General features: G+C 38.3%; 1 protein-coding gene and 1 non-coding gene across 2 annotated transcripts; both read left to right on the forward strand.

The window, feature by feature from the left end:
* Positions 1-10432: 10432 nt before the first annotated feature.
* On the forward strand, positions 10433-10537 carry LOC145779174 (U6 spliceosomal RNA). The gene has a single exon (XR_014290526.1). It is a non-coding gene; the product is annotated as a U6 spliceosomal RNA (small nuclear RNA).
* Positions 10538-16680: 6143 nt separating this feature from the next.
* On the forward strand, positions 16681-24902 carry LOC145778367 (UDP-galactose translocator-like). Its single transcript, XM_082589841.1, has 5 exons — positions 16681-16814; positions 17102-17278; positions 20292-20443; positions 21528-21650; positions 21889-24902. Exons 1-5 carry the CDS (start codon positions 16808-16810, stop codon positions 22438-22440), a joined length of 1011 nt encoding a protein of 336 aa, XP_082445967.1. The 5' UTR covers positions 16681-16807; the 3' UTR covers positions 22441-24902.
* The last annotated feature ends 266 nt before the right edge of the window (positions 24903-25168 follow it).

Here is a 25168-nt window from a genome sequence, read left to right on the forward strand (position 1 = left end):
ATGAGCAAAGCCTCATGGATTTTCATAACAAGTTTGACAATCAAGTATATGATCTTTAAGGGTGCAACCTAGTTCGTACCTTGAACCATTCGTACAGTCAGTTCGTACCCTGAAAAGATCGAGAGAAAAAATTAAAAAAAGCCGAAGTCGCTGATTGCAGTTTAATAGCACAAAGCCGAAGTCGCTGATCGCAGTTTAATAGCACAAAGCCGAAGTCGCTGATCGGAGTTTCCCCAAACAATTGGAAACAAATAACAAACTCGAGGGTTAGGGTTAGCGGAAACTGCAGTTAGCGGAAACTGCAAAACTGCGGAAAAATGTTTGCGGAAACTGCGATCAGCGAGGGTTAGAGCATAGATTACTCTATGGCTAGAGTTAGGGTAAGCGGAAACTGCGGAAAAATGTTTGCGGAAACTGCGATCAGCGAGGGTTAGAGCATAGATTACTCTATGGTTAGAGTTAGGGTAAGCGGAAACTGCGGTTAGCGGAAACTGCGGAAAAATGTTTGCGGAAACTGCGATCAGCGAGGGTTAGAGCATAGAATACTCTATGGTTAGAATTAGGGTAAGGGTAAACGGAAACTGCGATTAGCGGAAACTGCGGAAAAATTTTTGCGGAAACTGCGATCAGCGAGGGTTAGGGTTAGAGCATAGATTACTCTATGGTTAGAGTTAGCAGAAACTGCGGAAAAATGTTTGCGGAAACTGCGATCAGCGGACTTCGGCTTTGAGCTATTTTTTTCTCAATCTTTTCAGGGGGAAAATTTTAAAATGATTGCGGAAACTGCGATCAGCGACTTCGGTTGTTTTTAATTTTTTCTCTCGATCTTTTGAAGGTACGAACTGACGGTCCGAACTGTTCATGGTACGAACTAGGTTGCATCCGATCTTTAATGGCGCTTTTTCTGTTAAATCTAATATCCATTGATTGTCAGCTGTTAAATCTAAATGCTCCCTCACTCTTGTAGTCAAAAATCTTGCAATCCTCCCCTCAATAGGCAGTTGTTTGCCGCAGGCGCCTCCTATCTTCTAAATGTCTTCATGTAATTTTGCGTCATTAATTTGTTTTTTCCTAGGCAATTAGGCGTCTTGTGATTTTGCCTCTCCTCTGCCTTGTCGTTTCATTCTTATGTGTTTCTTTTTTCAGTTTTTGTGTATGTAGATCAGATCTGTAATTTAAATTTATGAAGAATATTAGTCAGTTGGTTACTTGAAAAGGGCAACATATTAAAGTATGGCCGAAAATGTTTGTAATTTTTAGTTTATTTTGAAACCGTCTGGTTGTTAAGTTTTATTTGTCTATGGTTAACAAAACGTAAGTTAAAAAATAAGATCTTAAAAACAGTACTTTTTGGCAAATTATAGGATACTGCGCTCTTACCAACCTTATACAAAGAAAATGCAATAATACGTTCAAGATCAAAATGTCATTCTACCCCTTGAGCAACGAAGTCATGCAAAATTTGATTAAACTATCAATTTACTGACGTCACAATGTATACTATGAGGCAGTGGCTATTTGACCGGCTCTGATCTTTTAATCTGAAACACTATTTGACCGGTCATGACATATTTTTTTTCTTTTTCTCTTTCAAAGCAAAAGAGAAGAAAAAAGTGCCTATATAACTTCTAAATACAATAGTTTTGTTCAACTGAATCAGCGGCGCGTACAATGTTTCTCGGCCTGGTATCCCCAAGGGTATGAGTTCGATACTACCCAGAAGCATTTTCATTTTATTTCAAAAGTCAAACTAAATTGCCTGGTAAAAAACACTGCCTAAAAGTAAACTTAACATTGATGAAACCATTTTTTAAAGAAGTATATATTGGTAACTTTTTACAGCCACCAAACTAACTTGTTGAGAGCATAAATGTAATCCATCGTTCGGCAAACACGGTCATATCCTCTCATAAACGGAAACTTATCCAGAGAAATTTTCAAATTCCAGCAAATTAAAAAACTCTAACTTTATTACTCATATTTGAAAAGACATAAAAAAATTGGGCTGTAGGCTACTCAAATTAAAAATTGAGCACAAAAATGCAGCAGCCTAACAATTGAGTCATTGCGGGTCAAAACATTTGTGACTCAATCGTTAGTGACTCAATGACAAAGACAATTGTTAATGTCTTTGACAATGACAATCGTTAGTGACAAAGTGACTCAATCGTGACAACTTTGTCCAACTAATTGTAATCTAGTTTAAATTCTATTCTAATTTGTGAAAACTTGGGTAACTCTAATTCTGATCCTAGTCTAATTTGTAGAAGCTTAAATTACTGTAATTATAATTCCAATCTGATTTCGAAAGGCTACAAAAACTCTAGTTGTCCACGTCTGATACGGTATGACTTAAACTTGAAATCTCACTTACATACATCACCATAAGCGAATGCAATAACCAGTGTCCTGGTCTAAAAACTGAATAAAACAACTTCTCTCTTAAATTTAGATTTGTCTCTTGAAACCAAACCCTAAAGAAGAAATTACTGTGCTAACTCATCTAATTTGTACTACCATACCACCTCTGCAATAGCTGATGCTGTCCATTGCATAAATTACCTACCATATCATATTACAGATCAATCAATCATCATTTTATTAGTCATATAAATATTGTAACACAAACACGAAAAAAAGCCATATAATGAGGAAATAGCGAAAAGACCAGGCGGTCATCGAGTCAGCAGCAACCTCGTCCTCAAGTTAAATGGTTCTTTAAAGTCTCTGACCTGGCTATGTTTATTGTGTTCTTCTCGCCATGTCAATTATTTTGTACTTGTGCGCAGTGTTGCCAGATTTTTTGAAAAAAAAAGAGCCCAAAAATGCGCCAAAGCGATTTAAAAGTAGCCCAATTTGCTGTCGCGACGTCGACGATTGAGCGACGAAGGCGCAAGCTTTCTAGGTGGGTTTTGGGGCATGCCCCCAAGAGTCATGGACAAAGCAACATCTTTGTCCATCATGCTGATTGTGTAGATACAAAATGCATACACTGTTACAAGATACAAGAAGTAGAATGTTCAATATTGAATCAAGCATTGTTTAATAGAAAAAAACTTAGACAGGACAATGCTGTACAGACTTCCTACAAATTCCTATTTGCAAATTCAAGATACAAATGGTTCCATAGTAGATGCTAACGCATAGCATAAGCCCGTCAACTCAGATGAACTACTAAGAACCAAGACCCGACAAAATTCTATCATCAACTGCTGAAGCTTCATTTTCATAAAATAGAGCTGTCATACTTCAGCACTGATGACCGGGGATCAAACAGCATTTTTCCAATTGTTGTAGCAGAGTTCTGATCCTCAAAATCGCTGACAAAAGTTGAAGTCCCATACGATTTCGCAGTTTGGTTTTGATTGCAGAAACTCTCGAAAAGGCTCGCTCAACCAATGCATTGCTGAATGCTGATTGGTATATATTGTTAGTGCCAATTGAGCAACTTCTCTAAATTTATACTCCCCTGCACTGCAGCATTTCTAAACTTGTACATCTTGGTACAAAAAGTAGCCTACAACAATCTATCATTGTTTTTTCATCATACAAGGAAGACCAGTTTACATTCAGTAAATTTCTCCACTGACATTCAATTTTTCCAACTTTAATTTATAGCTTAGATACCAATAAAAGCTTCAAAAATTATGGCACTAAACCAAGATCATAACTATAATTTCCGATATTCGATACAAGTGCAATTTCGCTTTCGCCACTCGCCAGTCAGTCCTTCCGTTTTCCAGGATGAAAATGAATACAGCATTAATGTAACAACAGTCAAAGCTGCTCATGGTCAGCGGTAAAATCAATCCTCATGCCGAATCAAAAAAATAACGTCATTTTTTCCGTAATAAACCGAAACTTTACCAACATTTTCAAAGGTTTGTCGGATTCTACCAATTATTCAATTCTGCCAACTCAAAATTCACTGCCAAACAACTTAAAATTCTGCCAAATTTAAGCGCCATACCGTGCCAAATAAGAGACTGAAAGTAGCCCAAAAAAGCGCAAGTCGCAAACCAACATTTTTTGGCGCCAAGCCCAACAAAAAGTAGCCCAATTGCAGATAAATCGCCCAATCTGACAACACTGCTCGTGCGCTGTTGATCAAAATAAAACAGTTGATCACCAAATGATTCTTCAATCTTCACCTCTCATTCCAGCACCAGCCAAACAGCATTTAAAATGACAAATGTTGCCAAGCATTCACCAAAGTTCCAGATCAATTGCAAGAAAAACTAGGCCAATCGTTCAATGTAGAAACTGGCATAAAACCTAAAATTTTAAAAAAGTAGATGGGCTTACACGTTACAGCAAAGCTCGGTATTAATTTATCAAAGCAGCAAATGAATGTGTACATTTATACTAGGCCGTGCTTAACTATATGTGCTTAACTATAGCATAATGATACGGTAAAATTAGATGTTTTCATGCACGTCTTAAACCATATTAAGGTTTTGCCACCTTTTCTTTTTGTTGGTTTTGTTACTATATTTCGTTTCCACAATATCATTTCTTCTGCATTCTGACAAAGATAAATAAATTGAATTGAAAACTGGCAACTCTGAAATAACAACCTTTTTTTCACCCTTCACTTCAAGGCTCCGGTCCCACGAATTACCCATAAGTACCCATAAGCACCATAAGTACCCATAAGCCCCATAAGTCGCGTCGAATTACCCATAAGTACCCATAAGTCGCGTCGAATTACCCATAAGCCCCATAAGTCGCGTCGAATTACCCATAAGCCCTATAAGTCGCGTCGAATTACCCATAAGCCCCATAAGTCGCGTCGAATTACCCATAAGCCCCATAAGTCGCGTCGAATTACCCATAAGCCCCATAAGTCGCGTCGAATTACCCATAAGCCCCATAAGTCGCGTCGAATTACCCACAGGCACCATAGGTAGTATTGAATTACATAGAAGTAACGTCGAATTACCCATAAGCCTGTATAGTGTAGAGTGTAGTCTATAGCCGTCTAGAAGCCTAGTAGTCGGCTGCATAGCCGAGTGGTGAGGAGCACGGGCTGGGCGTTCCAAAATATAGTTCGACACCGCTCAAGAGCAGGACACTTGAAGGCATGCCTAAAGGTGGACACGAAGATTGGCTTCGTTGCCTTCCCGTCCGCTTATGTGTAATCTGCAGTTTGCTGCAGCAGATGGAGTGTTTTGTCCGATAAAACACCTTAACATTGGACAATTTTCCCTATGAACCAGGTGACTGCAGCATAGCAATCGTTCTCGCACTCAGCCAGAGACTTAATTCTTGCTTTAAACTTGATAATTAAAGAAAAAAAAGGAATAATGGCAAGGGTGGGAATCAAACCCGTGTCATCAGATTCAATAGCCCTTCGGCTATACCACTCCGCCACGGAAGCACTCGTGAAATCTTTGCTTAATTTGGTTTATATCGGTAATGTTTCGAGAACGCTCACAATATTATCAATTTAGTTTGTTTTTATTTCTGACCATCACAACGAAAAAACAATATACGACAAACTTAGCACAGATCTATAAAAGGTAGAAACGACAAAACGCGGACGTTATAACGTGCATGATACCAAAGCAGGACAATCAGTTTAACATGACACGGTCGCAAGTCGCAACAGCAACCTGCAGATTACATATACGCTGACATGAGGCGTAAGTAATTCCACATTGCTTATGGATAATTCGACGCGACTTATGGGGCATTTGGGTAATTCGACGCGACTTAGGGGGCTTATGGGTAATTCGACTCGCGTCGAATTACCCATAAGCAACGTGGAATTACTTACGCCTTCATGTCAACGTATATGTAATCTGCAAGTCGCTGTTGCGATTTGCGATCGTGTCACTTAAACTGATTGTCCTGCTTTGGTATCATGCACGTTATAACGTCCGCGTTTTGTCGCTTCTACCTTTTATAGACCTCTGCCAAGTTTGTCGTATATTGTTTTTTCGTTGTGATGGTCAGAAATAAAAACAAACTAAACTGATAATATTGTGAGCGTTCTCGAAACATTACATATATAAACAAATTAAGCGAAGATTTCACGAGCGATTGCGTGGCGGAATGGTATAGCCAAAGGGCAATTGAATTTGGTGACACGGGTTTGATTCCCACCCTTGTCATTATTCTTTTTTTTCTTTAATTATCAAGTTTAAAGCAAGAATTAAGTCTCTGGCTGAGTGCGAGAACGATTGCTATGCTGCAGTCACCTGGTTCATAGGGAAAATTGTCCAATGTTAAGGTGTTTTATCGGACAAAACACTCCATCTGCTGCAGCAAACTGCAGATTACACATCAGCGGACGGGAAGGCAACGAAGCCAATCTTCGTGTCCACCTTTAGGCATGCCTTCAAGTGTCCTGCTCTTGAACGGTGTCGAACTATATTTTGGAACGCCCAGCCCGTGCTCCTCACCACTCGGCTATGCAGCCGACTACTAGGCTTCTAGACGGCTATAGACTACACTCTACACTATACAGGCTTATGGGTAATTCGACGTTACTTCTATGTAATTCAATGCTACTTATGGTGCCTATGGGTAATTCGACGCGACTTATGGGGCTTATGGGTAATTCGACGCGACTTATGGGGCTTATGGGTAATTCGACGCGACTTATGGGGCTTATGGGTAATTCGACGCGACTTATGGGGCTTATGGGTAATTCGACGCGACTTATGAGGCTTATGGGTAATTCGACGCGACTTATGGGGCTTATGGGTAATTCGACGCGACTTATGGGTAATTCGACGCGACTTATGGTGCTTATGGGTACTTATGGGTACTTATGGGGCTTATGGGTAATTCGTGGGACCCCAAGGCTCTGATACGCGTGTTGTGAAGGTATAAAGTCCACTGGTGATGACGCGTGCTTTTTGACGAGACCTTGGATAATCACTACCGACATTTTTGCTTCTATCATTGGCAAGACGATGGCGTGCCAAATGGCTCTTTAGCGCTCCTGTCGAAACAGTACAGTAGCCTACAATCCGTTAGCTCAGTGGTTACGCCTGGTTAAGCGCTGGCTTGGCTTTTGTTTGTTTGTTTGTTTGTTTATCTTTATCCTGCATTGCGGGAAAGCGGACTTGAGCGCTATGCATCGGTGTACGCCTTCCGACGTACACCTGACCCACGCTGCAGCCGACGACAATGTCTGTTTCCGGTTGTCTACTCTGCTTATGACTTTAATTTGGAACTACCCATTACTCGAAATCGATCACTGGGTAGAGGCAATTGTCGTAAAGTTTCTTGCCCAGAGAAACAACAGCAGGTGCGGGTGGCTGGAGTCGAACACGCAGGCTCTCGACTGTGAGCCCAACGCGCTAACCACTCGGCCACTGCTGCCGACTGACAACTTGGCTCTCGAGTTGTGCGCTTGAGCAGGGCCGTGCAAGCACCATCTCGTTACCTCCCCCCCAAATTCACTAGTGGTGTTCCAGACGGTTGTTAGCCTGGTCAAACGTCATGTAGAAACCGTTCGGGTCTACTGAATATTACGTCATGGAAATTCCTAAAACATGAGCCAAAATTGCACCATCGTCCGTAAGACCTGTGTCAAACCTGTTGAAACCGGTTTAAACATGAAATGTTGCGTCGCGCTACTGCTGGCGTGCCTTTGAGTTATCACAAATTTTTCTGATTCATTCTCGAAGTTGTTTGTTGGAAGTCGGTCGCACATTTAACTGGTTTATTTGGTGCTTGCTAGCTGGACAAATTCTCCGTCTTTTATCCAAGTAATCTGTATCGTAGTGACAGTTTTAGAGGTGTATCGCGTTGCACCCCATTTCGATAGCCGCGGGCTAATTTTACAGAAATACACTGTTTGAAAAGAAGTTCAAGTGTGTGTTTCTTCGGTCATTATTAGGGCCATTTAAAGTCATTAAAGTCATATTTTTTTCTATGCATCAGTAAGTCGTGAAATCAATTTTAACGCAAAAACCGCATCCCTATGAGGTATATTAAGAAAGTTATGAAGTCATATAAAGTCATATTTTCCTGGTTAGGTCATATATCAGCTTTTTAAATTATATAGTCATATTTTTGAGTTATAAAGTCATATCGTTGTATACTTTAAATAAAAAAGTACCAATTTAAGCGGTGAAGCAATTAAGCACTAAGAAAGTAAGGCAATTTCTGATTGAACGAAGGCAAACTGTAGGATTAGCCTACATAACACTTGCAGTCACAGACCTATATTTTATGAGGTCACACATTGAGGTCAACTTAATACTCAAAATGGAAAGTTGTACGTACACCATCAAAGAGACCCATGCTGATCTAAATGCCCTTGATTTCAGAAAAGATCCGCTTGAGCTCAAAAATTACATTAAGAAGCGATTGGACAAAAACGATGTGAAACAAATTATGGAGCTACCAAGACAAGACATTTCACCAGCGCTTTATGCAAAACTGCAGAAGTGTCAACCCACATCAGCGTCTGTGGAGCGCTCATTTTCCTTACTAAAGTCATTTTTACGTCTAAATCGTAACTTCAAAGACTCTAACATTCCACACTACATGAAACTGTACTACAACAGTGGTTTAAAATAAAAATGGAAGTGTATTACTCTTATGTTGCGTATGTTTTACTCTTTAGTTCCATGAGTGACGTTGTTCGTATGTAAAAATAAACGATATTCACATAAAGTCATATAAAGTCATATTTTCCAAAAAATAAAGTCATATTATTTATTTTTTAAGGTCATATAAAAATGGCCCTAGTCATTATATACAGACGAACGGATTCGGGAACTTTATGTTAAAATTTTCCCACGAAGAGATTATGGTTTACCGCTGTGACCAAGTGGGTCCCTATGTTTAGTAATTGCTCTTAAAAATATGACCAAAAAGCGAAAAAAATAGTTATTAATATGGAAAACATGGTTATTAATACAGAAAATAGTTATTAATACAGAAAACATGGAAAAAGCAAGTTGAGGAAGAAAGCAGCAAGGTGGGCTTGACAAGAGAGGACGCGTTAGACAGATCGATGTGGAGGCAGGGTGTGAAGACGATTGCGGCACTTGGAGGTGAATCCGGCCACCCTCGGTAACGGGGACATCACCGGATAAAAACTGGACTACTACTACACAATAACCATGCTTATATTTTCGCTCATTGCGATAACATAGGCTACATCTACATAGTAGCAGCCTACATAACAGTGCGATCCTGGTTTTTTTTTTCGCTGAGACTTTTCGGTCATTTGTCCGAAATAACTTGAAAAAATTCGGTCATTTTTTATTTATTTTGGTCATTTTTAGTCATATTTGGTCATATTTTTATGATATAGGACATTGACTATAGCCTATATTTTTTCGGACATTTTGACCGAATTGACTATATTTTTTTCGGACATTTTGCTAAAAAATCGGTCAATGAGCGAAAAATGACCCAAAAAAAAAAAACCCAGGTGCGATCACAGATGCGATACAACAGACGACAGGAAGCAGCGAAGTGACATGTAATCTTCGAGTCAGATGCTCCCCTTAGTTTGGCTTAGTCATTAGGCTATGCTGACAATGCAGAAGGGGATCTAGAAAAAAGTTGGGAAAGGATCAGAATTTTATAACATGAATGAATAAGTAAAATGTATAACATGAATAAATAATGCAATACAAAACTTAATGTCCAAATAAATGAAACGGAAAGGGGATGAGGCTTGCCCCCAGAACATTTTGACAAATATAATCTTGTTTCAATGGTCACGTTTGGGCATCTTTAGGAGCAGTATTTTTTTTATCAAGATGCACATTTTGCATGTAGCCTACGGTACGGTAACCAAATTCATCAAAATAAAATTCCAATTGGGTACTGTAGAAGTTTTGTTTAAATTTTAATAGCCTAGGCCAGGGGTCACCAACCTTTTTTGCGTGCGGGCCACTTTGGCACTAAGGAGAGCTGTGGCGGGCCGCACTAATAAAATGTTAGGTAGGTTGACTCTTATGCTAGAAAAGAACGCATTTCGTACCCAGTATTCAGCGTTACATGTTGTTCATATTTAATATGTTAGAATACCGCAGGAACAAAATTAATCGAACGACGCTACTGAGTACTGGCAGGCCAAGCTCCTTTTACAACACTTTTGACTTTTTAACAATGTCTAATAAACGAGGCCACTTGTTTTGCGCACTTATAGAGAGACGAGCCGCGGTTTCATCAGGCTGCATACAATAGTGACCTGCAAACATATCAGCGAAAAATAGGCTCCAATAACAGGGAAAAAGAAACCAGGCACCATGAAACAAACGCTTGTGGAAATCACCGAAAAATTGTAATTCTATAGTAATTCATGAACAGTCTTCCCTTTAAAAAAGCAATGAGTTGTTTTTCATCCTTTTTGTGAGAGTCTACAAAATCGTCTTCCTTTGACTATTAGACAACTGTCACTTGCGGTGCTTATCAGCATGGCAAGAATTGTTGATTAACAACATTTTGCAGGACTTGCTTCGGCAGAACATACACTAAAATTGGAACGATACAGAGAAAATTAGCACGGCCCCTGCGCAAGGATGACACGCAAAATCGTGAAGCGTTCCATATTTCTTTAAAAAAAAACATTTTGCAGTAGGCCTACTAAGCTAAATATTTTCATAATACAATCAGAAAAAGTCTTTAAATTTATATATAATATTTTGCCAATTTATTATAAATTGAGTTGGCACACCGATCTATTTTGCCAACAAAAACTTGCATAAAGAGAACACTGGTCGTGAAACACAATAACGGTGAAACACACACTAGTGTTTACATGACATTTGCAAACTTAAAATATAAGCAACCCTATGCTCACAGACAAATTCGAAAACAGACGTTTTAATCAACCGCTGGATCAGTGTGGCTGGACATCGCCAGGGCTGCGATTTTTTCTTTCTTGTCGAACGACCAAAAATTCTACGCTGGTTTGTCGAATAGTAATATGACGTCACAACAGTCAGATTATAAGCGTTTGGCCGCGAGTTACCGCACAAGTTGTGTGGTATCAGAGTCACTTACTTTAAGTTTTTAATCGCACGCTGGTTGAGTGATTCAATCTACGACGGCAAAAACATTTCCGTCGCCAAATCAACACACCTTGGATTGCTGCGACAATTGCCGTATGCTTTAATGTTTAATCAAACGAAATTTTATGCGCTTCTTCATCGCGTGTCACACGGCGGTAGCCCAGAGCATCACGCAAGCTATTTTATGCGCTGACAATGCTCTTGTGAACTGTAAAAAGTTTGCAAACTTATAAATACCGGCTTATTGTTACGCAAAAGTTATTCTTTCATCGAATGCTTATTGTTTACCAGTGTCGTTGCGAATATTAATCATCGTGAAAGAAGATAAAGTTAAAAAGTGGAATTTACCTGCTATACATTATCAAACAGAAGAAAAAGTTAGTGTGGTATTTTGCAAAATTTGTAAAGAATTTTATAACGGAAACAAATCGGAATTAGAAAAGCTACGGGGTCAAGTTAAAAAATTAGTACAAAATTGGATAAACGGTTCTTCGGCAGAAAAGAAAAATAATGCTTCTGATCATATGGCATTGCGCGTTCATGAACGGTGTATGTTAGTGTAAACGTAAATCGAGGCAATCATCTCGCAGTGAGATATTAATTTGTTACCGGTAGGCTACCTGGTTGAACAATTAACGTTATTTTATGATAATTCAAAGTCGCTAGATGTCGAATTAATGTAAAACAAACGTAAATTTCTTCTTAGACATTGTTACGCAGGCAGCAAAATTCGTTATTTTGCATTGACTTCACGTCTGTAGACGTTGAATCAATGTAAAAATGATGATTTTTGCTGTCTGGGTACGCAATGTAACCCGCCAGGAAAATTAAATAGATTTGTGCTGACTCGAACGTTGAATCAACCCAAAATTAACTTACTTTTCCCCCTGAGTTATTTAACGTAACAGCGTGCGTATCGCTACTTTTGGTATTATTACATCACTACAAATCAAACAGTGCGGTCGTGACTCGTGATAGACTACCGTACTCTAGTATATTTTTTCGTTTTTTCGATTCCAACGTCTGCAGACGTTGAATCAATGTAAAAACGACGGGTTTTGCCAGCTGGGTTGTGTGTTTTTGTGAATGCAAATGCAAAATCGCCCATTACGTAATCACAGAAACTCTTTTAGTAGATGGAAGTCAAGTAGCAGCCGTGTTTATCTGTCTACTATTCTTTATTCACATTGCAAAACATTTCTGCAATCTTGGAACAACAAGTGCATAAGTCAGACATAAAACCTAACTTGCAAACACGTTGACAATTAAAGTAGCCTACTTCGGTTATTGTATCTATAAAAGAAACCCGTTGTGTCGAATAACACAAAACGTGTGTGGCGAAATGTTTGATGCCAGGCGTTGGAACTTCGATCAAAGCATTCTCCCACAGTGTTGAAAATGGCGGCGCTGACGCCTTGGGAGTTTCTCGTGTGAAGCGTCGCTTTTAGACCTTGCTTTGAAGTACCTGGCGCAAGAAAGTTTACGTAAGTCAGCACTCTTATGATTGCATCACGTGATCCCCCCCCCCGATTGTTCCTCGACCTGACGACGTTTAGTCCTCTCTCAGTTTTTTTTTCCTTTTTATTTTCCTTTTTTTTTTGTTTTATTTTTAGTAAGGCACGGCGTTTGTCGAATAGTGATGGCGCGTGTCGAGTGACCTCGTCACCGAAAAAGGCAAAAATCGCAGCCCTGGACATCGCATTGGAATAACTTTAAGCAAACCCCACCGAGAACTATAATCTGATTGGTCGGTCGGTGGAATCGTATGCAAAACGAAAATATGCTTCCTGGAAAGTGTTTTTTGCCTTCGTGCTCTTTAACTCCTCAAGAAAAGTATTTTTGGTTATACTTGTACGCTGATACCTTTTGCGGGCCGCAGCGATACAGCGTGGCGGGCCGCTGGTTGGTGACCCCTGGCCTAGGCCTACCATTTCAAAATGTTTTTATCCACAACCACAGAAGGATTTCAATAATTTATTTCTGGAAAATTTGTATAGCCTAGTGGAAGTGCGTTGTAGCCTTTCAGCAGGCTAGAACTTCAAAAATTTTACATGAAGTGTCTCGACCTTCACAGACAACATTTTCACTTCTTAACCTATAATTAATCCTCAACTATGCTTGCCCAATATCGCCGATGAACAACATGTGGTTAAGCGAGCAAAGCGAGTGACAAAAGTTCACAAAACTGGAAAAGAAATAGTAAAATTAAAAGCCGATAAACGCTGCACGGGCTAAATATGAGTAGGCCCTTAATTAAAGGTAGGACTCAGTCCGGGGTTTGGAAAGCAAGGCTAAATACGGCCTTGCATGATTTAATTATAGCCATTGAATAGTGGGCCCCTAATCAGCCATGGCTCCCTTTTAGCTGGCGGTACAGGGGTGGTTAACACGACCTTGCACTTGAGTAACGCCTTTCAAGACTCGGCAACTATAGTGGATGGAATAATTTCCTTACACTTCAACAATCTGAAACTTCAGTCTGTCAATCTCGGTATAACCGTCCCTGCATCTACAAGTACTGTAGGCTATGTGAAGTTGCAAACCTACCAAGAATAACCCATTAAGCCTTTGTCAGTCCGAAGATAAACATTAAAAACCAACCAATATACAGTATTCTCCCCTTTTTCAGACTTCTGCTATGTTGTGGCAAGTGATAATTTTTTTTTGGCTTTGATGGTAATAAAAAAAGATTAGAGAAATAAAATATAGAATCCTTAGCGGGTTTAGCATACTTTATGACACACAAAAATATAGCATACCGGTAATTAAAATAAAATAAACTCAAACGTTTTCGACACGTAGGCTACGTGTGTCCTCACCAGGAATTAAATCTGCAATAAATAGCCTAAAATGAAAAATTGTAAGATAAATTTGACTTTGCACTGTAACTGTAACGACACTCTGGACCGAAAAGCACAAACTGAACAAATGATCACGAGTAAATTATGCGGTTAGATCACGTGAGGTGTAAACTACAGGCATTGGACAAACAATTAGAAGTTAGAACACACACAAAAGGAACGATGAGCCACAGGCGAATAACTGCCGGTTGAGAGATGGATTGTTACGTTTGATTGTGTGTTCTAATTGTTTGTCCAATGCCTGTAGCCTAATTTACACCTCGCGTAATCTGTTTCCCACCGCACAATTTAATATTTTTTTATTAATCATAATTTCTTCAATTGGCTGGAATTTGAAAATTTCTCTAGGTAAGTTTTTGTTCGTTCGTCATAAGGGGATGTGGCTATGTTTGGTGAACAAACTTGAAAGTGATTTTGTTTTGACGCAGTATATTTTTGCTTTCTCGGCAACCGATTGTAGCAAGAATTGATAGCGATAGACTCCGTGTTCTGCCCATGAGGCTGGGCTCGTCAGTATCGCATTCGCACCACTAATTCATGTCACAAGGGTAGCCTATTCGACCAACGCTGTTAACAGTCAGTTTAACTCTTATCTTTGTTGAAAAAAGAGCCAACAAAATCAGCTAGCGCCAGGGAAAGACATTGTGAAGAAAGGAGCGTTCTTCTTGGCTATTAGCACAAGGCTTAGGTGGTGCAGACAGGAAGAGAGGAAATCGTGCAGCCAAGATTTTAGTGCTTTGCCGGCATGGAGGATGAACTCTGGGCATATATGGTCTGGGCCCGGTGCTTTACCTGGCTTTAGGAAGTTTAGAGCATGCTGAAATTCTTCAAGATTGAAGTCTCCGGATATATTTTTCTCAGGTGCTATTGGAATCTTCCACAGTTCAGACACTTCCTTAGCCACTTGGCGAGCCGTGCTTTTGTCCCCCAAGGGGTATACCCCATTATTCACAAGTAGTGATGCAATAGAGTTGGATTATGGAGCTTGTCTACAACCGCAGTTTCACCCTCACCACCGGACGCGGACGAAGAAGCAGGCCAAGATGCCTCAAGAACGATGTTTCCCAGGGATCGGTCCTGGCTCCACTCATTTTTAATGTTTACATCCATGACCTTTCACCAACAACATCTAAGCTGTATGCCTACGACGACCTGGCGATGGTGCATAATGCTTCGGAATGGTCTCCACTGAAAAGACCCTAACTCAACATATGGCTAAGATGTCAGACTACCTCCACAAGTGGAGACTCAAGCTCAGTAAATCTAAATCGGTAGGCCTACGTCAACCGCTTTCCATCTAAACAACAAGGAAGCAAAGCGTGAGCTGACCATCAACATCAATGGAAACATTCTGCCCTTTAACCCCACACCAGTCTATCTTGGTGTTAGTTTGGACAGGACTCTCACATATCTACACCACTTGGAATCACTTCGCAAGAAAGTAACATTACGCGTTGCCTTTATTCGTCGACTGGCAGGTACGAGCTGGGGTGCGACAGCAACAACTCTTCGCACCACTACCCTGGCTCTTGTCCATTCCGCCGCGGAGTACTGCGCCCCTGTATGATGTCGCAGTGCTCATATACTCACTTGCTCGACAAACCCATCAACGACGCCTTGCGTATTGTATCGGGATGCTTGAAACCTACAACTACTGAGTTTTTACCAGTTCTTTCAGGCATCGCTCCTGCCGAGCTTTGCCGCAAAGCTGCCACACTCTCCCTGGCTTGCCGGTCACTGGAGGAACACCACGCGCTCCACAGCTACATCACCAGATCGGTAAAGAAACGTCTCCAATCGAAAAGCCGATTGTCGCTCAAGCACAATCCTTGCTGGAGCACAACGCCAGTGCCTCATCCTGGATCGCCAATAGCCTACCTGGCAAGAGGAGTGGACAGACAACACCTCCAGACTCCACACCTTTGTTCCCGACGCTGGATCCATGTCTCCAGGAAAGGAGCTCAGACGACATACCTGGATACGGTTGAATCGTCTCCGCACCGGTGTTGGGCGCTTCGCTTGCTTGGTGCGCAAGTGGGGCCTATCGACATCTGCGGAATGCAACTGTGGTGCAACAATTTTTTTTTATTCAAACACAACAATAATTATTGTCACAAGGCTTTGTTTTAACTTTCATCTTATTTTTGTTGATTTTTATAAACTGAAATATAATGAACCGAACTGAGGTTATAGTTGCTGCAACCATCAATCTGGCAAGTGGCAACTTTCAGTTGAAGCTTGTCAGCAATGATACAGTCTGGCAGCCTGAGACTTTGGCACTCAACAAAATACAAATCAATAGCTTGTTTTATTGAGAATTTTTGGGCCAACAGAACTTTTTATTGCTTATTACATCAAAGTTATGTCATGTCAGCATTAAGTAAATGCAACCACAACTGTTTAAAACATTTGTTTGGCTCTGGAAATTAAGCTATCATTCTGAAAATCATATGGGGGTCATCATTGCGGTTCAGAACTAAATAATGTGGCTTAAGTGCTGCAGGCTATGCCACCATCACAATAACTTCTCACCTAAAGTGAATGGCACTGTTTTGTGTAATATCTTAGTAGCCTAAAATGCTTATGTACTAGGTCTTACAGAGAGCTGGTATACAAGTCCCCCCCCCCCCCCCTGGTAACTCATGACAAAGAGGAATTGACGAAAACATGTGTGTGAACAGTAATGCAAAGGTAAAGTAGTTTCACCCAATACATATGTTTGGTCGAGTCCTGTCTTTGTCATGAGTTACCAAGGGGAAGGGGAGACTTGTATACCAGCTCCGAAAACTAGAGGCTACGTATATTTTATATGACTGTGTAGTTTTTCAGTTTATCATGGATATAAATTATAGGCTGGCACAAGTGATGAAATATTAACTAGGCTACAGATTCGCGTCAAATTTATGCAAACAAAAAATAACTTTCAGTGAAAGAGATTTGTTGTTTTTCAATATGGGAGGTAAGTCATTAGACATGCTGCAGCATGTGGAAAGGTTTGTAACTTGTGTGACATTATAATCATAAAAGAAACTAGTGCATGAACATGAACAACTTTCTTTAGGCAAATTGATCAGCTATCATTGTTTATGCTTGATAGTGATCAAGCAGAAGTTTTTTTTTCTGTTGTGCAACAAAACAAAAATGTATATTGTGTAAGTCTATGGCTATACTGTTGTAGTAATGTCTGCTATTTTTGTACTGATTGATTTTGGAATAATTTTAATAATCATATTTTTGTATTTTCAGTTAATAAGAAATACATTTCCCTTGTACTTCTTGTACTACAAAATGCCTCATTGATTCTCAGTATGCGATATGTACGAACCACACCGGGCGATCGTTTCTTTACAACAACAGCTGTTGTAGTTTCAGAGACATTGAAGCTCATTGCCTGTCTCACGATTCTTCTGTTCGAATACAAAGGTTTTTTCATACTCATTTTAAAGTGTGTTACATAAATAGTCTCACATTTGAGTTTGGAAATATTTCATATATATTGCAGTTTGTAGACATAATGTTATTAAGTGAATAAAAAAATAACAGTTAACCTCTCAAGTACATGTAGCTCCACACAGAGTGAAATTTACATGCCTTTTGACTCTTTTTTTATTTCTTTAAAAGTAATGTCTAAAAAGACATTGTTGACATTATTGCACAATAATTATTAAAATAACATTATTATTATAATGTTATTACTTTGGTTTTGAGTCTTCACTTTGCATGAAAGCAATTTTGTGATATAAATTGAACTGTGTTCAAGCACAATTTACAAATTCTAGCCATGTATAATATATTTTCCTTTATGATATTGACCAAAAAAAGTGTGAACATGATTCACTTATTTTATAGCAATGATTAGACACCTGGATCCTTTCATTGTAATATGGTTTTCAATAAGGTCTTTATCATATGCATACATAAAAGCTTTGCTTATTTGACCAAGGAAAATAGAGGTATTATACTGACAATTGTATATCGCCAAATCACATACAGTAATATTCTTCACTTGAAACTTTTCAAACAGGCATTTTGAGGCATTGCACAAAGTCAATTAACCAAACATAGACATCAAACAAAAGTAGGCTAGTATTACATGCTTTCAAACTGCAACTCATAGAACTTTCACCCACTTTAAATTCAAAAGTTTTATGAAGCATTCTAAGTTATATACTGCTAAGTGTTATTACTAAACTTTTATAATTATTATATACCGGTACTTATTAGCACGTTATGGAACGCAAATCTATACGTCGTTCGTTAGCAGCTATGGGCAATTCCACTTATGCAACAAATGCTAAGCCAGTTACAGCATACCATACAAGATTATTAAACGTTTTTAGAGCTGTGAAATATACGGGTCTGCTACTATTCGGCGAGTCCGATTCGGAGAGTTCCCTATTCGGAGAAAGCCTTTTTCGGAGAGTTCCCTATTCGGAGATTTTTTGAAATTTTTTTTTAAAATTATTATTAATTATTTAACAATTATAGGTTTACTCTAAACTGACACTTAGGTTTTAACTTCATCTTTTATGGCAAATGCTATTTGGCAACTGTCTTTTTTTAGTTGACACGTTTTCGCTGAGACTTAATCTCATTAACCCCTATTGTTAATCATGAAAACTGTTGTTTTGATGTAAAACACATATTTTGAACGAACCCAGACAACAAAATTCGTCATTTTTACATTGATTCGAACGTCTGCAGACGTTGAATCAATGTAAAAATGACGGATTTTGCCGTCTGGAAAGGCACTCAAAGGTAAACACTGGATAAAATGCAAGAATGCAAAAGAAACGATATTGTGGAATAAAATACAAAATTCTCTAAATAAACAGAAGAATCGGACATATATCTCTCTGTTATCATTTTTAATGTAAAAATTCCTTTTGTGGTCCTTTTGTCTGGAACAAATAAAAACTGTGCTGTGGAAATTTCCGATTGTAGTTTTGATCTCAATCTCATCATCAAGATTCGGAGTAAGATGTTTATTAGGTGATTCACAAGGCTAATTGTTCTGTGGAGTGAGCATTCTGTTGCTCCGGTTTTCTTTGGTAAAGTTATGAATATGGAACGTACCATATCACTAGGGTCTTTCCGGTGTCATAAATATGATTTAAGATCTCACTGGTTAGGTCTAAACCCCACTCATCTAAAGCTTCGAGAATTTCAACCATGAAAGAAACAATATTGTGGAATAAAATACAAAATTATCTACTGTAAATAAACAGAAAGCGTCGTTGGATTTAGAATTTTGCAATAGTTGAAGACTCTAATATATTCTAAGTTTGCATGCAGAAGGCAACGCAGGATACATGTCAATTTTATCTGAGCAAACATTAATAGTTCAAAAATAAATTTAATTTGCTTTTTAGTTTTCAGATCTCAATGGTTAGGTCTAAACCCCACTCATCTAAAGCTTCGATAATTTCAACTATAAAAGAAACGATATTGTGGAATATCCTAGTATGCGTATCCTAGTCAGCTAAAGTTCTCTTTTCTACACGATTTCAACGTTTAGCTTAAAACGATGTAGAAACGGCAATTTCTGCTGGTCGGGATAACTAGGCTACGGTATTTCAACGTTTAGCGACGTTAAAACGATAGGCCACACATTTGGTTATCTGTTACTACAATGTAAAAATGAACTGTTAGGCTAACTGGGTTCTTGGAACAAATTTTTACTGGTCTGGTCGGGATAACTAGGCTACGGTACTCGATAATTTCCTTTCAATCCAAGCTGTAGGCCACACATTTGTTGATCCAAACTACCGGTAATCATTTTAACTATTCAAAAGTACTAACTTATAGACATAAACATGATTTTTTTTTTGTAACATCTTTTTTTTATTTTCCCTTCATATCTTAAATTTTTCTGAAGGTGTTGCGGCTGTGCCAAATTTCTTTCAACTTAATCACTTACTTCGGTCACAAGCACGTTTTTACGTTTGCGTTTTGTCGCTTCTACCTTTTTCTCGACCTTTGCTATGTTGACGTGTATTGTTTTTGATATGATGGTCACAAATAAAAACAACTCAACTGAACTGACATGACGAATTTTCATTTAATTGTCCAAACATTTTATTTCTAATTTCTCTGCACGATTTCAACGTTTAGCGACGTTAAAACGATGTAAAAACAGCAATGATAATTAGGCTGCGGAACCCAATAATTTTCAAAAAAAATTTCAAAAATTCTCCGAATAGGGAACTCTCCGAAAAAGGCTGTCTCCAAACAGGGAACTCTCCGAATCGGACTCGCCGAAACGGGCCATTCCGGAAATATACAGTGGGTGGTTGTGGAAACTTGGATAATTACAGTTGCTTAGTATAGTCTTTCGTGTACCATGTTTTTGCCACCGCTATCAATTTGTACATAAAAATAATATCATGTAATATTGCCAGTTTTCTTTTCAAAATTTATATTGTCTTATGTTTAGGAAATGTGAAAACGTTACTTATCTTTCTATATGCGAATATCATTCAACAACCAAAAGACACAGCTAAGTTGGCTGTTCCTGCATTGATATACATGATCCAAAACAATCTGCTATACCTTGCCCTGTCAAATCTCCCTGTAGCTACATATCAGGTTAGTTAACTGTCCATTCAGTGATGCTGTATACGCATGCACAAAACATTCCTAAACGGGATGTAGCACATCACTGGTGTAACACATCACAATTAGAAATTTTAATTAGGCCAGCGGTTCTTAACCTTAACCAACCAGTTCTTGCACCCCCTTCTAGAATTGGCTGAAAAGTAATAGTCGCCAAAGTTCGAAATTTTTTTTGAAACCCAGGCTTGCCAGATTGGCCCTTTGTTTTCAATATTTGGCTCTTTTTGGAAGCATTTGGCACATACTATCAAACTAGCTATTTAAATAAATGTCTTTCGGAAATTGAGACTAAAAAGTGTTATTACGATTTTTTAGACAATGTTTAGCTGACAAAATTTATGCCAATGCCAAAGATTCGAGAGGAAACACTGTAAAAGAGGAAGATTTGGAATTGTTCTTGTAGAATGTAGACTGTGTTGTTGCAATGTTGTAACGTTATTGACGTTATTATGTTTTATTAGCAACGTTATTAACATTATTGAACAATTTGGCTCTTTTTTACCCAGTTTGGCCCTTTTTTCGACATTGTTTGGCTCTTTTTCTCAAAAGCTGTCTGACAACCCTGTTGAAACCTGGTAAAACCACTTCGCTTCTTACGTCATATTATAACATACCTTGACAATTCAGCATCCCTGCACCACCTAGGCACAGGTCTCGCTTCCCTTAGTGGTGCGTGCACCCCTGGTTAAGAACACCTGCATTAGGCCAACTGGTGTAAGGTAACAGTAACTGGGGTAAATTACCCTAGACGAGGTTAAATCGACAATTTAATGGTAATTCTAAGAATTTTTTATGTTTTAAATTTATGGAGATATAATTTTAAACAGTAAGTAATTAAGGCATTATTGCTGATTTGCTGGTAGAACTTAAAACCTTTTTCATCCCAAAGATTTTTCGTGTATGAACGACAAACGTATTAAATTGTGTAAGCACTCGTAAACTTTAATACAACTTTGGGGCAATGCTTTCTGTTTTACGTGAAGGCAAAAAAGTTTGCCGACCAGTGACTTAATGCTTTAAGGAATAACGGAAAACTTTGTCATTTGTGCTTTTACAGGTGACATACCAATTGAAGATTTTAACCACGGCTATGTTTTCTGTATGTATGCTTGGAAAGTCGCTATCGAAGACACAATGGTTTTCAATGATCTTGCTATTTTCCGGTGTAGCTATTGTGCAGGTAACTCAGATGAACTTTGTAGATATGACTGTTTGACCTTTTTTAATCTTTGAGGCATCATATGTGGTTTAATGCAGCGCCCCCTTGTGAGAAAACGTTAATAGAGAGCATAAAAACACTCTTTGTAAGTAATTTTGTTAAACTGTATAAACTTACTTAAATACAAACTACATACAAGCTCAAAGAACATAATCACTGCTCTTTTTTATGTAACCATAAAGTAAACTTTGTTTCTTAGGTTGAAGTTCAAACGTCCAGCAACAGCCCTAAACAATCAGAAGATTCACAAAATGCTTTGGTGGGGCTATTTGCCGTTATCCTCTCGTGCCTCTCGTCAGGCTTTGCAGGCGTTTACTTTGAAAAGATATTGAAAGGTTCCAGTGCTTCATTGTGGTTTCGAAACATTCAACTTGGATTATTTGGAGCCTTGACTGGGATTGTCGGTGTTTTTATTAGAGACGGTACCGCTGTCGTAGAAAAAGGTTTCTTTTTCGGTTATTCGTCTTTAGTTTGGGCAACTATTCTTAATCAGGCGTTCGGGGGATTGCTGGTTGCTGTGGTTATTAAATATGCAGACAATATACTAAAAGGATTCGCAACGTCAATTTCGATAGTAGTTTCAACTGTTGTTGCTGTATTTTTATTTCACTACGATATTACCTTAATGTTTGTTTTAGGAGCAGTTTTTGTTATGTTTGCCGTATATTTATACAGTGCACAAGGAAATTCAAGAGCTAATGGCACGGGGGCGAAAACGAAAGTCAAACTGGTTGAAATTCGGTCGGTATAATGTTTGTTACTCTCGTTTTATAGAAAATTTTATTAACACCTTGATTAGCTGGAAATGTGCTAATTACTATTCCAGGGTGTTATGATAGGACAACGGCAATTGCTTCGTGCAATTAAATTCTTTTCGGAAGCAATCACCAGTTTTCTTCAGCCATAAACATCTGAAATTTTCAAGGCATCATACACGTTTTATTATACAGAGCCTTTTGGATTGTGTTTCAGATTTTTAGTGATAATAATTAATAATGTGTGTTATTTTTTTTGTGTGTCAAACGTTTGTACCAGTTTGGCTGTTGTGTCAATTCTAGTGGGCTACTCCGTCGATTTTAGTTTTGAGCTATTAGTTTAATTTTTTAATGAGTGTTGTAAAGTGCTAGGCCTACTTCAAATCTCTGATTTAAAAAAATATGATTTCTTTCAAAACGCCATTGTGCAGTTCTCAAAACGTCTCAAGGCTACCACTGTTGACTAAATTTGATATTGTGGCAGTTATCACGAGATGGCTTTGGCAATTTTTCCATTTTTGAAGCCAATGCCTTTCCTCAACTTCAATGCAGTCAAAAATATTTTTCCTTTTACAGCTCTGAAATTATAACACAATTGATTTGAGATATTTTCTCGCCGGATTATTTTATACAAAAACCAAAACTCAAACCATAAGAACGCAGTGTATTTTAGTTATACTTAGCCACACTACAAATATTTTTTATCTTTCAATGCATAAGTTTTTTTAAATACTGTATTATGTTTTTTTTGTTGTAGCCTAAATTCTTGAAGACACTAACGATTGGTGATGTGTTTTAATATTTTTAGATAACTTAAAATCTTTATATTGTGTCTGGTGTCTATATTACATTATATTTATGTGCAAAGCGTCTGCTCAGTGTATCGATTTTTGCGTTGTATGCTATTGCTACTGTATTGTATGTTGAGAATCTTAATCGTACATTCAGTATTTTGAGACTCTTTTGCGGTACGGGGTTGTTTCTTTAACCATCGCTACCATTGTATTAGTAAATTAATTTCACATAATACGATTAATGTCCCAGCTAATATATATGCACGTCATACTTATGAATAGCCTGATCTCGTTTTTTTTTTGTCATTTCTGATGTTTTTTTAGTCTGTCGAGGGTCGAATAATATTTCTGAGTTAAAACAAAGCAGCGTAATCGTCCCAGTTCAGGTTCAAAACTCACTTGAAGAATTGCTTTTGGTAACGTCATAAATTTCTCAAACGAACGTTAAGCGTGCGCTATGCAGGACTGTCAAAAACCCGGGTTTTTTTCATTGAAATCCAGCCCGTCTGGGTTTTTAAGGGCAAAGGCGAGTTTTCTGGTATAAAAAGGTGTTTTATGGGCAAAAATGGGTTTTATCACGTAAAAATAGCATAATTATTTTTTTGCGGAATTTGTTTTTGACTTAACAATATGTCGACTATTGTTATGCAATACGCATTTTTGTGAAAATTATGCTTGGAGATCAGTGAGTTGTTAAGCCTGCTAAACATAACAAGAATTCGATTAGTTTTCGTTTTAGCATTATTGTAGTTGCAACAAAACTAATGCTAGGAAAGATGAAAATCCCAATAAACACCCAAACTTTGCTGGTTTATTTGATCAATTGTTGAAAATAAAACTTTTAAAAGTTTTGAGAAAAAGCTTTGTTCCGTCACAGGTGTTACCATAAGTTTTTGTCTTGAACAGCTTTGAAGTGTTCTCAAATTGCAGCAGTATTCCTCATCTGGCAACACTAGTTTTGTAGATGTAGCCACGTCCTTTAAAAAAAAAACCGGGTTGTTTTTATAAAAAAAAAAAACCGGGTTGTTTTTATAAAAAAAAAAAACAGCCTACCCGGGACAACCCTGGTAGCCAACAATGTCAAATATTTATAAGGTTCACAAATATTGATAAAATGGTTTAAAACAACATACTAATTGTCTCACTATTTCAGAAATAATCGTTTCCTACAGCTTACCATGAAGAGTTTCTTATTATGAATAATACGTCTCTCTCCTGTTTGTGTATTTTCAATCTGAAATTGTGTAGATGTCGGTAAAGATAGATAGCTAGTATATAAGAGTTGCATCATACGACGTTTGCTACTATTTGATGTATGTGTAATTGTGTATAGCCACTGTTAGAGTGAAGATACTGAGAAATACATCGCATATGTAAACACGCATTGTTAACTTTTTAGTTCCGAAGTCGCGTGACCCAGAAAACTACAAAACTGATCGATTCCAGTTTGTTGGGTCAATTGCGATTATTTTCAAAGTCTGCAGTGATTAACTTCTCAGAAGAAATGTTTTAATACTTTTGACCACCTGGCAATAGTTGGGTATCTAGCAGTGTTGTACGTTGACGCCGTCAACTTTTTGTTGACGCTGAGGCTAGCGCCGTCAGTTTATTTTTTAGTTGACGGAAGTGATAGCGCCGTCAACTATTTTGCCGATTTTAAGCATCAAGCGCTATGCGTCATTTTTTATCTCCTTTCACAATGAGATTTTCACAATGTATTCTGGCCAGCGCGACTCAACCGAATTACCAGCTTTTGCGTTGGTTGGAATGGCTCCCTGGAATACAAGCGGAAGAAGTTTGCCAAATGGTGATCACTCATATCGTGAGCAGTATCGAGAACGAGGGATCAGAGAGAGAAAGCGAAAAATCAATGAATGTCATCGCGGAAGTTGAAGAAACTTTTTTTCAAAAGCTATATGCCCCTGAAAAG

Source organism: Aplidium turbinatum, chromosome 10 (genome assembly GCF_918807975.1).
Source record: "Aplidium turbinatum chromosome 10, kaAplTurb1.1, whole genome shotgun sequence".
NCBI lineage: Eukaryota > Metazoa > Chordata > Ascidiacea > Aplousobranchia > Polyclinidae > Aplidium > Aplidium turbinatum.